Here is a 16089-nt window from a genome sequence, read left to right as displayed (position 1 = left end):
CTTTCACAGCATTTGCCTTGCCAATTATTAGTACAATGGGCCAATTCTCATCCTGTGTTGCTCCTGGGGAAAATACTCAGGCTAGGGAACTGGCCTAGATTGGAAATGGAACAGCAGAAGTTGCCAATTAACGTGAGTTCCTTTTTTGCATCCCCTAAAGAGGTTAGTCTCTAGGGAGAATTTATAAAAGGCATGATCCCAGGCCCTCTAGGAACTCCTTAGATGCCTCAAATCTCTTGGGGTTGGGGCATGTGTCAATGGTCATTTCATCTAACTCTGTCCAGTGCTTGAATCCCTTAAGTGACCTCATCAGCTTCTTTCTGAATACATCCATGTTTGTGGTGCTCACCACTATCCATGGCAAGGTGTTGCACCTTTGGACAGCTCTGTTGAATCAAAAGGTCTTCCTTTAGTTGAATCAAATCCACCTCCCCATAGCTTCCAAACTTTGGTCCTGGCTAGTGAGCGTGCCTAGCCAACCACTGAGTCTGTATTCCTGGGAAATAACCAACCCCTCAGGAAAATGAGATTTTTAACTCATGGGCTAAAAATCTAAGTTTTGGAAAAGCACAAGTGAAAGCCTACTATAGCAGAAAGGCTAGTAGGTGGACCTGAAAAGCAAGTCAGGTCACAGATTCAGCATGGGAAACAATTGCAGGCAGCCCCTAAAAGTACAGACATCAGAAAATGTGTGCAATCCCTACAGAATGGAAAGAAGAGCAGGAGCTGTAGCCTTTGCTTTGTAAGAGTTCACAGTCTTAATAGGAAGATAAGGAGTGGAAGCAGTTGGAGAAACCTGAAGCTTGGTCCAAATTTAGCAGGCCTTACATGATGGGCAGCACCAGTCTCTGTGGGACGTATTATGGCTGAAGGCCTTGGCTTCATCCTGGAACTTTCTACTTCAAGTCTCTCCTATTCATGCCTGGATCAAACCTCTTCAAGAAGACTCAAGCCAGCCCCACATTCTTGGAAGGGATGTTGGCTCAGAAACACAGAGGGAATCTGGACAGTCCCCCATTATGTGGGAAGAGCAAGAAAAAATGTGAAAAAGAAAACATCTCCCTTCCACATGAGAGAGGCAGCAATTCAACACAACAGGTTAAGGGGGACAGAGTGGGGGGAGGGGGCTTATCACCATGACAACAAACCGAACAATTCTGAAAAATGGATCTTTTTGTTTTTCTTTTCACCTGTCATTCTTCTCAGTGCTGTCACTCTTTTCCCTCCCTCCTGGCAGAAGACAAGTTGTGACTTTTTCACTCCCACCAACAAGCTGCCTGGCTTTTGGGAGTACAGCTGCTATGGGATGGGGGGAGAATGGGGTCCTCCAGAAGGGTGCTCAGAAGACTCGGGTTCTATCTTTCCCCTCTCCCTGGTCATAGCTGGGAAGCTTGTAGCTTGCCCAGGAAACATGAACACAAGTCCATGAGGACACATGTCCTCTTGTATGGACACTATGGGCCAGGGGAGGAATCAGAGCTTTGGTCCTTAAATGGATTTTTAACCCTGCCCCTGGATAGCCCATCATATTCTGAGAGTGAGTCAAAGAGAGTCAGTAATGGCTACTGAACAGTAGACCATGGCCTTGGGCCCCTTTTAAAAAAAAAAAAAAACAGCGTTATCAAAAAGCATTGGCACACATAAGGGAAATCATAAAACCTTGCCTAAATGTAAACTCCTCAACTACGTGAGCTAAGAAGAGAGCAACACCAGCCTCTCATTCCATACCTTATCAAAGTATACCAGCTTTAGACAGCTGTGCTATATCTAAGTTTGCTTTCTGATATTGGTAGTGATAGGGTCCAGGTGATTGATTCCAGAGGTCTTCCCTCACTACAGAATTGTGTTGGCACTGTGTGTCCTGCAAGAAGTGGCAGTCCCCATACCATCTGGCTGCCCTCTTTGTTTGTATGGGATGTGTCCCCCAACACACTTACAGTGTCACCTCTGTAGGCCAGAGACCTTCAGAAGTGAAAGATGCTCTCCACCTCCAGACATAGTGAGGTACTCAGTCACTGGATATTCCTCCTTCTACAGTTACATAGAATATGCCCCCGGCATATTCATATGAACTTTCATATGAAGATCCAACCCTGCTTCCTTCCCAAGTATACCAGAAATAGACATCCTGCCATCTATGGCCAAGGAGGTAGATGCCCTCTTAGGGGTTTCTTGAAGGGGTTTCTATCTTCAAGAAAATTAAAAAGATGCCTACCATTCCCTTATCCTTGAAGGCAATCCTCAACCAAGGTGAACTTGAAAAGACCATGAGGAAGAAAACAGAAACAGTGTTGGTGACCAAGGAGGCAAGTTGCACTGCAGTTACTGTAAGGCTGATCAGCATGTGAAGGGCTCATTTCTTTCCTCCTAGCTTTTTGTGTACCATCTTCCCCCAGGCCTGTTCCCATCCACTCCCTCTGAGCATCACTGTCAACTACTCTTTTTTAAGGTGTGAACTGATGATGCATTAACATGCCTCCCCACCACACTCCTAGACCTGTCCACACAGAAGAGCCTGGTGGGTTTTTTTTCTTTTGTTCCACACAGAAGAGTTTTATTGTAACTGCTACTAACTATAAATCCTCCAAGGACTCTGAAGAATTACTCTCCAGAAGCAGAATTACAGACCTCCTGAACAACAAACAGGGAGACATTTTGAGTGTTCTGAAAAATAATGCCAAGTGAGAATTTACTTGTTCCGCCAACTCTTGAACCAAGCACCAAACTCATTTTTGCACATATCCCTTATCAGGCCATTATACCAGAGCAGGAGAAATTCTACCCCTTGGAATAATCATTTCCATTGCTTCCCAAGCCAGAATATGCCTTGCCAAGTGTAACCCATATTCAAGAGCCATCTGCTTTAGCAATACAGGAAGCCACCAAAGGGGTGTGCTTTAGATAATCCTACAGCTCTGCTAGCCAAGGCTGCTTCTGGGGAGGGAAGGCATGCTGCTATTTGCCAGCTGCGGTGCCCAGGCTCAGCCCTGCTGAATCCTGTACAATGCACCAAGTAGAACTAGAGCAGAGCCCACTGATTTAGTCACTAACAAACCCCTTTCCACATACCCAGATTCTAATAGGCAGATGTCAAAGGAGTCCCTGGGGCAAGACAGTTCACCCTTTGTGTGACTCGCCTCCCTCCCCACCTGAAAAAGAGCCCATGCAGAGACCTAAAGGCTATATCCTATCCTGTACCACCAACTAACGAACCATGGTGTATATCTGTGCCAGTTGAGGTGTGCGTTTTAATTCAATGAAAAACTTATACCTAAGCAAACAATATAAACAAAGATGTTAGCACCACCATGACATCCGGGGATGAGTATTCTTCCAAGATTTAAAGATATAAATTAAAGATGTTCACTTGCCTGTGTCAAGAATTTTATTGAGCAGTTTCCCCGCTCTCTGAGCTGTTACTACCATCATAACCACCAGTTTCCTTTGGTTGTTCTTACTGCTTGGGAACAGTCCCCAGGTCCCCAGTTTTGAACCCAACTGGAGGTGACAGAATGCAGGGATAGTCTCAGCAGACTGATGGTCTTTCTCAGGCTCCACAAAGTGAGCTCTGTCCACCAAATACTAGAGATGGGTACTTGTCCCCCAGCCCTAGGAATTAAGCAATCTGCTCCATGATTCTGCTCATCCAGAACCAGTACAAGATCTTTTACCATAGGCAACAGAGATTTCTAAATTCAGCTACCTGCATCTGCCTGCAGTGTCTTTTAGCAAGCACCTCCAACAGAAAAATGACACCAATTAAGCATAATTATTAGGATTTAATAGAGCTAGTTTTCTATCTCAGGGCCATTTTACTGTTCCAAGCCCCCTAGTTTCCTTTGTCCCTAGACTGGGGCTCAGATCAGTAAGTTAAAGGTATACATTGATTGGTCTTTATTATGTGGGCAATGACTGCCTTATTAAATTGAAATTAAAGGCACATCTAGGGAAAAGTTCATTTTAAGTGCCAACTCAGAAAAACACTCAGAGACATAAACGATAGGCAAAGCTCAGGCTTTGCACAACAGAAGGGTCAGGGACAGGAACTGAGCTGAAAAGGAAGGTACATGTTTTCTGAAAGAATAGGGTGAGCTCAAGGGTGCAGATTTTGAAAGAAGCTGCCCTGAATTTCTTGTGGTGTCTCTTGCCCCAGAACAGGCATTGAGGAGGGAGGAAAATGTAATTATAAATTAAACATAATCAGAGATGCTTTGGAATATTGTTAACACACACACACTTTTCCTAGGGATATTTAGCACTCTGTCAATGAATAAAAAGCCTCTCCAGCTATTTTGAAGGTCAAAAAGGGTAATGGGGTTGAGTGTATGTGTGTAAAAATGCTGTTGCTTGGATGCTCTCTAGCCTTTTGGCTCACTTTGCTCTTTCCCCTCCCCCCTTCCCTCCTCCTCTTCCTAGGACAAGACAAGCGCCCTGAGCCTCAGCAATGTGGCAGGCGTGTTCTACATCCTGATCGGAGGACTTGGACTAGCCATGCTGGTTGCCTTAATCGAGTTCTGCTACAAATCCCGTAGTGAATCCAAGAGGATGAAGGTGGCATCGTCTCCCCAGGCCTTTTTCCTACCCCATCCTGTGATATCACTGGGTTTCCTGGGAGTCCCTGTACTAGAAAGGGGGGGGCAGTGAGAGGAAGTTGAGGTCAGTTCGAGGCAAGGGGCAGAAAGTTGGGATGAGGAAGGTGGTAAGAAAGGAGACAGCTATGAGAAAGGAAGGAAGATGGGATGTGTCAGGGTAAACATAGGCCTGGGAAACAACTGCACCAGTCAGAGATGGGGTGGTGAGATTAAAACTTAGGAGTTTAAGTGGACAGTCAACACAGTTTGAGGCAGGAGTGGTTGCTACAAAAGTAGATTCTCCTGAGGCTGCATTAACAGAAGTATAGCTCCCAAAATAGGGGAAGGGATGTCTACCTTCTGCAAGAGAGATAATCTTGCCATGGTTGGTGAGTTAGGTCTTTTCTTAGCCACTGTATTGTGATAGAGATTTTGGCAAAGAAGATCATGCACAGAGGATAAGCAGATTAGCTAAATGACCCCAAACCACATCAAATATAGTTGAAGCCAAATAACCAGAGAAGAGAAGAATTATGGAGGATAAGAGAGCTTTCTATAAAAATATGAAGACTTTTCAGGTGGAAAAAAGTAGGCTAGTTCCGTTGGGTCCCAAAGTGTACAACAAGAACTAATGACTAAAAGCTATGGAGAACAGATGTTAACACAGTGAGATCTACTTTTCTTTCAGAGCTACCACAAAATGGGATGTACTATCCCAATAAAAAGCAAGCATCCCATCACTGGAGGTATACAAGTAGAGGAAGAGTAACTCTTGGGGAGGATATAGATTCTAGTACTCAAAGGGAGTTTTGAATAAATGACCTTCAAGACCCCTCACATTTCCTCATTTAGCTTCAATAAGTAAATATTTATGCAAGTGTGAATTATGTGAGCAATACCATGAGCAAGACATCATGATGAGACAGAGAGGACTGAGCTGCAATCTGTGACCACTGGCACTTTCTACAAAAAAACTGCACAGAAAAATTACTCAGTGAAGCACCTTATAGATAGGAAGGTTGATAGGAATACAGAGGAGGAGGGAATGAGAGAAGGCTTCCAGGATGAGGCAAAAATTAAGAGGAAGGACGAGTGGGACTCAGACCAACAAAGGTGGAGAGAAATGCAGTCACTCTGAGCAATGTACCCTAGGCTGTGATGTTGGCCTGACTAGACTAAGAAGATGCACTGGTAGGATTTGCTCTCCTAGAATGGGCCCTAAGAAGTCCATATAAGCTCAATACACTCACTGTGGATTCATAACCACAGCCTCCTACCTAGCCTCTCCCTGCCTTGGGCCAACAGCCCTACACATATCTCCAGGGTCACTCTTGGGGAAGACATTGCTGGACATTTGTTTCCCCTGTTTGGAAACTCTGTATTCAGTTCTGTACACAGACAGTGGGAGTTGGAGGAGGAGGGCCTTCTGTCCTGGCATTCAGACCTTCTGTCCTGGCATTCAACATTTCCACATCATGGCTCCAGCCTACTTTCTTCTCCCAAGCAATCTGCTCTCCTTACATACTACATACTCTTAACCACCCACCTCATGCTTCCCACCGGTGTGCCTTAATGCAGGCTAATCTCTCTCCCTGTCTTCTGCCCATAGAGCCTATTTAAAAGGCAATGTAACTAAGATACAATAACAAGGAACAATTAAAGGACGGTAGTATGATGGTATTTAGCCAGGGGACTTAGGAACACCTCATTCCTACCCTTAACCAGCTCACCCACTACCAGGTCTTCTCAGAAAGGACAAAGCAGAGCAAAAGCGTGGGCCTCAGATCCTAAACCCAGGGTAGACCTCCAAGAAGCTTGGCAAACACAAAAAGGTCTCCTAGAACCTAAACAAAGATTTCTTTGCCTATTCCATCCAAAACATAAACCTAAATATTCTCCTATCTTACCCTCCAAAGTGATGAAAAGCCACTCTGGAGGCAAAGAGTAGAACAGAAAAAGAGCTAGGTGAGCTACAACATTTACAAACCCCCAAAACCTTCCATGTGAACTGTGACCCAAACCAAGGGCCCAGGACTGGCCCAGTACACATCACAGGAGCTCCTTCTCACGGCTCCCCTAGAATACAGTGCAGTGTGGTGTCTGCCCTAGAGACTGAGTGTCTGAGCATAAATCCTGCCTGTTCCATTTGTTAACTGTATAATCTGGAACAAGTTCCAGTAACTCTCTGAGCCTCCTTTTCTGTAAAATGGGGCTACTGGCAGTACATATCTCATAAAATTGTTGTGAGCTTTCTGTGAAAAATGGATATAAAGGGATTGGCAAAATGCCTGCATCATGATAAGCTCTCAATAAATAACAATACTAACAATGATAACTAGAATTTATAATAATAATATTTCCTATTAGGGACCAGCTACAGTCTTTTTAAGACTTTCCTTTTATTGCCCCTACTTATATGTCCTAGGTTTTTTGAGCTATATAGTTTTTAAGATCCTGAAGGTAAGAAACTGTGTCTAATTTCTCTTTGGACATTTGGCACACATAGGGTAATTATTAGTAAAACTAATGTAGAATTGTACCTAGAAGAGAAGATCTCCTCAAGGCTGAGGTGATGCATGGGGGAGAGCTGCTATTTGGGTAAGCAAATAGAACCATCAAGACCACCCAGCCTAGAAGCACAGACAGCATCATCCAAGCTGGTTCTGGCCCCATCTGTGCTCATAAAATCTGATGACAGCAGACATCCACCAAGCAAGAAGTGCCTGGACTTCTGGCCCTTCCTATGGGATTACCATGTCCCACTAATCATGGTCAGTGTCAGGTAATGGTACCAGGGTGGCTAAAGAGTAGGATTGTCTTAAAACTAGACAGATGACTTTCACCACTGAAGTCACAACATTCAGGTTAAGACAAGAATACCTAGAGGAGGCCACTGAGGCAGGTTATAACTTCTTGGGGACATTCATACCCTTCCCTTTACAAAGATGTTGAATTTCTCAGAAGCCAATGCCAGGATCTCTTAGAATCATTCATCCAAGGTCTTCCACCACAATCTTTTATGATTAATTCCATTGGTTGGCACAACTCTGCCCAATTCATCAAGGCTCCTAATAGAATTTTTAATCTTCCAACTGTAGAAAAGATACTTCTACTGTCTTTATTAATCAACCCCACCCTTCATTTTTGAAGCTGCATCAACTTCTCTCTTACCCAAAAGAGAAAAGTAGGATACCATTCACCTGCCTCTCAGACTTCACAGCTTTGCAGTTTTCTTTATTATTCTGTAATTAGCCTTCCCCAGAGACAGTTAACTCTTTACAGACATGCGGCCTCCACCTCACACAGAGGGCCATGTTGACAGTGTCACGGGCCTTTGGTGAGAACTTCCCCTCTTGTTCCTTTCCTTGATCACAATGTTTGGCTAATTTTTAAGGCCTTGAGCCTCTAAACATAGTTCAGGGCCAACCCCTGATTTCTCAACAGTAGTCAGAGAGCCGTTCCCCACTGTTCATGGAAGAGAGAAAAGGGAAAGAAGGGGGTAGAAAAGGGGAAAAAGGAGGGAAAGAAGAAAGGAAGGGAAGAAGACATCTTTTTAGTAACTTCCATGTTCAGAGTGCTTTATATACATTATTAACTCTGTAATGTATTGTGCTTGCAGTTCTACAGATGAAGAAATAGGGGTTCAGAGAAGCTAAGGAGCTTGTCCTAGGAAGGTCACACAAGCTAGGAGCTGGAGAAACAGGAATTAGACTTCCAATGCAGGAAAAGATCATTGTAAGCACCTACTATGTGTCTCCTCCAGCAGCGGCCACAGTGCATAGACAAATAAGATGCAGCCCTATCCTTAGGTTTTCCTGAGGTAATTGTTGAGTCCATCCATAATAGGTAATCTTTTGCTTGTGTGTTGTTGAGTCCCTTCACTTTTGACATGTCACACAAGAAAGGCACACAGCAGGTGTCACAGGGACAGTGGGAAGGCACCCTGGAGGCATTCCTTCCGCAAAGACATACTGAGCACCACTGTATGCTAGGCATTGCTCAACACTGGGGACTCAGTTGGGAACAAAACAGATATAGCTTCTATTCTCAGGAAACTACAAGTGTGATGGGAAGACAGAAAAAAAATTTACATGTTCACTGAGGGTTTGAACAAAAATACTGGGGCTGTCAAGTCCTGATCAGGGAATGAGGGTTAGGGCAGGTCACAGGGGTTCGATGTCTAGCTGACTTGAAATGTGGAAGGAATTAACCAGGGGGAAGGAGTTGCCTACAAAGGATGCATGTGTGTCAGAGACCCAAAAATTACAACTTTTGCCCAGAAACGGGAAGAAGTCCAGGGTGACCAAGAGCACAGGAAGACTGCGGGAAGAACATGAAGTCCCTCATGTTCAGAGAGGGACTTCAGACAACTTTTCCAATGAGTAGAATCTGAATGGTCATATAGTAGCAAAAATACATAACCTAAGACACAGTCCAGACTGAAGTCTCAGATCCTCAGTGCCTCTCCTCTACCTGGGGGAGAAAGACCAGAACTGAGTCCTCAGCTGATACTAAAGATAACCAGGGTCTTTATTATTGCCTACTTTGCTCTCTGTAGAAAATAACTGTATGTATGACATGAGCTGTGATTAAGCCATAGCAGCTGAGGCTTTGTGCATTTCCCTAGAATTATCAAGCAGCTGAGAGACTTGGTAATGCAGGGGTGCATCCTCCACAGCAGGCAGTCACTCTAGCTCTTAGCATACATCCTAGTAGGAGGTCATCACTGAGGTTTGAGCTTTTATTATGGTGTTCTAGGATGGGCAGAGGCTGGAGAGACTTTTCTTGGAAAAGCAAGTGGCTAAGAAGTTAGGATATAATAACAGTTAGAGAAATGAGTCTCTGAAGAGGCAACTTGGGGGACTTTAAGGTTGGACTTTTCACTCACACTTTTCTCCCTCAGCATCAGCTTCAAACACACCTGAAAGGATGAACTTTAAGAATGGCTGGTATGTCAAGGATGGACAAGGGAGAACTGCATTTCCCACAGGCAAGGGGAGGAATAATATGAGCTTATGACAGCTTAGCTGTCATAAGGGGCATATAGTTAGGAGATCATCCACTTTGACATTAAGGGACTGATAACTCTAACCTTAAGTCAGTCAGTCATAAGTCCTCAGTTTCTCTGTAAAGTGAAGGATATAAACTAGATCAGTGTATTTCAACCTTGCTTGCATATTAGAATCACCTAAAGAGTTTTCAAAAATCCAGATGTCCAGGCCACACACCACACTTAGTAAGTCAACATCTTGGAGGGTATGCCTCAGGCATCAGTATTTTTTCCCCAGAACTCCCTAGATAACTCCAATGTGCAGTCAAATTTGGGAACTAATGATCTAGTCATTTTTAGCATTGCCTTCCACTCCCGAGTTTTGACTCTATTCATCTCTTCTCCTGAGATCCCATAATGTATTAGAAAGGAAGCCAGTAAGCAGGTAGCACTCACTGTCGATGGGAGGATGGAGTCATTGACCACAGAGAAGCCCTCAGCTTCCTGGAAAACCACTTCCAAGTGGTATGGATTTGGAGGGGTTTAGCTACAGGCCTGGCTAAGTTTTCTCAGACTTTGGTAGGCACCAATATTGACTATGCCACCAGTCTTCTCCTTTGAGATGAATTCCCCAATACCACCAACTTCAATGGAATATTATGGGAATATATGAGACCTTTTGAAAAACAAAGCCCAAGATGATCTGTGTGAGCTATAAACTTTATTTTTTAATTAAAGGGAAGTAGCAGAAAAAATCATAGAAGATAAACATTCCAGGCTAATCCATAGAAGGTTCCATACTTCCTTTACACACAAGTGACAACAAGTAACCATTAATTCCTTGGGTATTCTTTTCACATTTCCCCCATAGAGCATCACAGTAGTATTTATTTGACCTTCACTTAGAAGAATGCAATCAAGGTCACACTTCTTCTTGAGTGGAGGACAATCAAAAGAGAATGTAAATAAATCGAGAACAGAAGTTTGAGAAGGCAGAACCAGTATGGGTAGAGCAACCTTTGGGGCAAATTTGTCTGAATCAGGAATTTTAAAAAGAACAAACACTTAAAAATATTGTCAGAATTGCCAGTAATAAGAGGAGACTCTCAGCATAGTATAGTAGAAACAAAAATTAGGTCAAACTGCTGTTTATGTCTGTCTGGCCACCAGAGATTGACTGACTTCTCTGATGGCTAGAATCATGGCAATATGCAGAGGAGAAAGCTCATAAACTTTTTGAGAAGGGTCCTAGGTGGTTGACTTTTTTTTTTCAGACAAATTTAAGAATATCTATTAAACATCTAACTATATACTGGACACTATGGGAGACTGCTACGGACTGGGAAGAAATGAACCTTGCCCTCCTCCAGACAGCTCTCTTAAAGAAGACAAAACCGACATAGCAGAAGCAGAACCATTACAAAAGCATGTATAATGTAGGAGTACTAGACTGGGTGGGGGAGGGGGGCCAAATACTTGGTGGTACAGTCTAGGATGGCTTCAAGAAGGAGGTGAGAACAGAATGAGCCTTGAAGGATTGGTAGGATTGGTCTCAGAAAACTCTCAACTTATAGATAATTCTTCTTTATGTTGATTCCCAAGAAACCAACCCCCACTTCAAAAATTCTATGGTATCTCTTATTGGGAGGTTAGAAGTGACAGGAAGAAAGGAGGGTTTGGGTTTCATGTCATGAAGCTTCTTTCTCCAAAGGAACTCAGAACAGAACCCTTCCTCTTATCTAATAAGATATGGTTCTAATTCTAGGTTGTGGTTTTGAACATTCCACTTCACCCATCTGATCCCAGGGTGATCACTGGAGTCCTTTTCGTATCTAGAATTCCAATATTCTAGAAATCACAAGTAGAGCTGATTTGATGTGTCAGTCTGGACGTCAGGTTATACATGCTGGTGGGAAACAGCTGACATGCAGATAATGATCTTTGGAAAGTATTCTCATTTTCTTTAGCCCATGCATGCTTCTTTCCAATTACATTTTGACTATTATTCAAATAAGTCCTACATTCCCATAACACATGCTACTAGAGGTAGGATAGGATTTTTCCTGAAGTAAATCAGAGGTAGTTTTAAATTTTAACTCAACAACAACACACTCCTTTGAAAAAAACATTTCAAATAATTTTTCATGCAGTAGCACTGTTCTTGCTAATAAAAGTCTGTAGGTTTGTAGACAATCACATTTCACAAACATGGAGATTTAAAAGTCTAGAGAGGTAAAGAGACATGCACAAGGTCACACAACTAGTTGATGTCAGAACCAAAACTAAAATCCCAAGTTTCCCAAACCCCTTTCCACAACTTTTCTATTTGGTCATGTTGCTACATTTATTATCATTAATACTACCATGGAAATAGTCCATCTTTAGAAATCACAGAATATAAGAGCTAGAAAGGATCTTAGTGACCACCCAGTCTAATACACCTCATTGCACAGAGAGCACAAGAGGTCCAGAAAGGAGATTAGACTTGTCCAGAGCCACACAGCAGTTTTGTGTGTTTGTGGGAGGCCAAGGTTAGCATTCCAGATAAGGAAAAAAGTTAGATAGGGATGAGGGATGGGGTGAGATTTTAAGGCCAGCATTGACTCATTCTCCTTGCCAATCACTGCCAAGGACCTGGGGAAGAACCCCCGGTCCTCCTGAAAAGGGTTTCTGTTTGATCCCACAGCAATCCATCAATGAAGCCATGCGGACATCGACGCTCCCACGTAACAGTGGGGCCGGAACCAGCGGTGGCGGTAGTGGAGAAAATGGCCGGGTAGTCAGCCACGACTTCCCCAAGTCCATGCAGTCGATTCCCTGCATGAGCCACAGTTCAGGGATGCCCTTGGGAGCCACGGGATTGTAACTGGAGCAGATGGAGACCCCTTGGGGAGCATGCGCAAGCTCCCCCAGTTCCATCCCAAACCCTTCAGTGCCAAAAACAATAAAATGAAACGCAACCGCCACCAACCACCATGACCACAAGGAAGATGATTCAACAGAATTTCCTGAAGAATTGAAAAATCATTTTGCCATCCCTTTTCCTTTTTTGATGTTCTTTCATACTTTTCCGTTTGCTAAGTGAGGATGATAAACAGCAATGCACCGCAATAAGGGGAGAATAACCCTGTCTAATAGAGCCTGTGTCTCTGAAACGGAGTCACAGGAACATTAATGAGGAAACTGTACTGTTTTCTTTTATTCGGTTGTTAATATGTCTTAGTGTGTGCGATATTTTTTTTCTTACTAATATCCAAGGTTTGCAGGTTCTTTTAGGCCCCTTCCTTCTCCTGGCTTCTTACTCCCAACTCCCTACCCATGTCTCTTCAGTTTTCAGACTGGAGATTAAAGATTCATTCTACCATACAAGCAAGCAAAAGGAAAAAAGCAACCTTCAAACTAATTCACCATTGGAGCTCTTTAAGTTACCCTCCATCCTTCGGCCCCAAGCCATGGATGAGGATGGATGTTGTTGAAGAAGTGGACTGCCTTCCCCAGGAAGGGCACTTCCTAGGCACTGATATAGCTGAGGACATGTGCAAAAAGTAATTCAGACCAAGGGTGGTGGAGAGGGCAAAGGCAGGTGTGCAGTCAGAGGAGGACTCAAGAAGTTATTGCTGGAGGCTCAGAGAAAGCTTCCTTTAATGTGTGACAGCCATCCCATAGGCTTAGGTGGAATGGTATATGTCTTCACAGAGTCAACCTCAGCCTGAGAATTATGTCTTTCTGCTATGCTCAAGCCCAAAGGCACTCTGGTGGCTGAATTGTCCTCCTGAACCAAGTACAGCTTTGGGAATAGTTGACAGCCAGGGAGATAATGCCCATGATTCTCACTTTTCATTTGCTTGACATCTGAGCAGGAACCCCACTGTGGAGTAGACTCTCTCTTCAGAGCCTCTGATGTAGGGGGAAATGCTATGCAAACTAAGTGCAAAATAAAGGATGGAAGAATTTTGGAAGAGGAAGCATCATGGAAGCCCACAAGCAAGAGAACCTTTCATGGTGTGCCCTGTCCTAGGATTAAGAGACCAAATATGAAGCTTAGGGTTTTGCTGACCTGGAGAACTTGGATTTTTATGTCCATTTAAAAGTGTTGTTTTAGCATGTGGCCAGGTAACATTCTGTCACTTTAGAAAGTAAAATGCCCAAGAATGAATAAATTTAAGGAAGATAGGGAGATGAATTAAGTTGATAATGACATTGGGGGACCTTAATATCACTGACCCCAACTACCTTCCCCCTGGCTAAGACAGAATGAGGATGTATTATTCCAATGACCAGACTCAATATGCCCATGATTGTAACTATAAAGCTGAACTGAAGCAAGACTGGAGAAGTTGACAGGGTTCATGGAGAGAAGCCCAGGCTGACTGCAACTTTAGTTGGGAGCAGGGTTCCTGGCACTTAGCTTTCTTGGAGATCCCAGCTCTCATTCTTGGTGCAATTGGCTTCCAGCTCTTCAGCAGCCACTCTCCTAGGTGCATGATTCAGTGCGTGCCATATGTCTTTAGCTTTTATTGGTGACCATGTTCTGGCTTGTTTCCTTACCCCCTACTTCTATCTAGTCTTCTCTGCTAGGGGTTATCATTAGCAACTGACAAACTAAAGGTTTGGGAGCCTACCAACAAGTAAGTGCAGCATGATTGGCTTCATCAGTGGATTATCTCAGTTGACACGCACCATCTCTATGTGTCTCCCATTCTCCTAATATCGGCCATAGCAAAGAACCATCCCCAAATCAAACTCTTCACTCTTTCGACTCAAGCGCTGTCCAGTCTCTCACGTGTCAGTGTGGGCATGGTACGTGAAGTAGGACCGTCAAGATGGATTTGTACTTTTCACCAGCTGATGTCCTCTCCATTCCCTGCCCTCCCAGCAGATTTTTTTTTTCATCCCTTAGCCTACCACTGCAGAATCTGATATGACCCACCATTAGGGAGTGCATTTCAGAGGAGTTGGAAATAATCCTATTACCATCAACATGCATCAAAGACCTTTTGCCTTTGGTAGGATGCCTCTCCAGCCACTGAGCTCACCGGGAACATGATCTGAGAGGGAGAGACCATCTAAGCTAACAATGAGGGTCTATGTTGTGTGGGGGTCCAAGACTCCAGAGGAGGAAGCTTTTTATCAATGGAGGGGTGATGGGGAAAACAATAGCAAGAAAAAAGTTAACTTGTATTATGTATTTTTACTACACTTTTCTTAAAAATAGAGCAATGGGAAAACTCTGAAAGAGATTGACATTTTTCTCAACAGGAATCCATACTTAACAGTTCTGGCTTTCATTAAATTTTGCTCTTTGGTACCTGGGCCTTTTATTTAACATCTATATTTGTTTTAATTCTCTTAGCAGATGTGTGAAAGGATTTCTGCTTGATCAAACACTAAATATTTTGGTTCCTGTTTTTCTTTCAAGTAGCCAGGGGTTTTTTTTCTTTTGGTATTTGCATAAAATGAAAATATCACCGAGAATTAAATCACTGTGGATCCATTACCTACTTTTCATATTTGTCCATTCCATTTTTGTGCCATTTCTGAAGCCAGAGCTCTAGAAGTTATGTTACTTCCTTATTGCTGAACCTAAGACTAGTACATTTTTAGTGGTAACCACCATTCCTGATTCACTAACAGCTCTCAAACAAGTCATTTCAGCTGAACTAGTTCACTCCAGACACCCCCAAACTAGAGTCTAGGTATATCTGTGATGTGCAGAGTTAAGCCAAAACCAGTTTAGACCATGCTTAAATACAGACAATCTTGGTCCCAGACCACATTACCCTCTCATTCTTGCCTGAAAGTTTTTCTTTCACTCCAGCAAGATGGGCTTTCTATAAAGGATCTGACATTTGTTGACATTTAGATACTGATAATTAAGAACAACTTGAAATGTTTTCTTTTCCAAGGAATTTTGCATATTAACAGGGGTCAGAGGTCTAAACTGAATGAATGAAGTTCTTTTTTTTTTAAGATTTTATTTATTTGACGGAGAGACAATGAGAGAGGGAACACAAGCAGGGGGAGAGGGAGAAGCAGGCTTCCCGCCAAGCAGGGATTTGGGGCTCGATCCCAGAATCCTGGGATCATGACCTGAGCCAAAGGCAGATGCTTAACAACTGAGCCACCCAGACACCCCAAATGAATGAAGTTCTAATTGTGGCATTTCAGGCAGTAACTACCATCTCTATGGTAAAGGGTTGAGGGAAAGGGAAGAAGCTAACAGACTTGTGTGAAGCTCCAACAATTGTTTGGACCCACTTGCAGTCACCTCCAGCACCTAGGTGCCTCTGAATGAAGAAACACTTTAACGGCAGCTAACAGGTAGAGAAAACCCATCTCTGTCACCTTACTTACATATAGTTCAGATAATGATCATAACAGCTGTAAAAGCACAGGTTACCATGTATTGAGCACTACTATGTCAAGCACACTTCATACCTTCTATATCATGACAGTGGCCCTCTAAGGAAGTACCCTATGGAAGAGGAACTCGGGCTTTAAAAGATGACATAATTTGCTCACACTCCT

The 16089-nt window shown here is 43.3% G+C and overlaps 1 protein-coding gene across 2 annotated transcripts in view; it reads left to right on the top strand.

Moving 5' to 3' along the window:
* GRIA1 (glutamate ionotropic receptor AMPA type subunit 1) overlaps window positions 1-15058 on the top strand; it is a 306924-nt gene extending 291866 nt beyond the window's left edge. For both annotated transcript variants that reach the window (XM_028106558.2, XM_028106561.2), the window contains exons 15-16: window positions 4417-4551; window positions 12227-15058. In XM_028106558.2, coding sequence (XP_027962359.1) covers window positions 4417-4551; window positions 12227-12427 — 336 coding nt within the window. In that variant the 3' untranslated portion in view covers window positions 12428-15058. The remainder of the gene's footprint in view (window positions 1-4416; window positions 4552-12226) is intronic.
* The last annotated feature ends 1031 nt before the right edge of the window (window positions 15059-16089 follow it).

Source organism: Eumetopias jubatus, unplaced genomic scaffold (genome assembly GCF_037043125.1).
Source record: "Eumetopias jubatus isolate StellerSeaLion01/CBP00866 unplaced genomic scaffold, mEumJub1_p1.0 scaffold_5, whole genome shotgun sequence".
NCBI lineage: Eukaryota > Metazoa > Chordata > Mammalia > Carnivora > Otariidae > Eumetopias > Eumetopias jubatus.
This window is presented reverse-complemented; position numbering and strand designations above follow the sequence as displayed.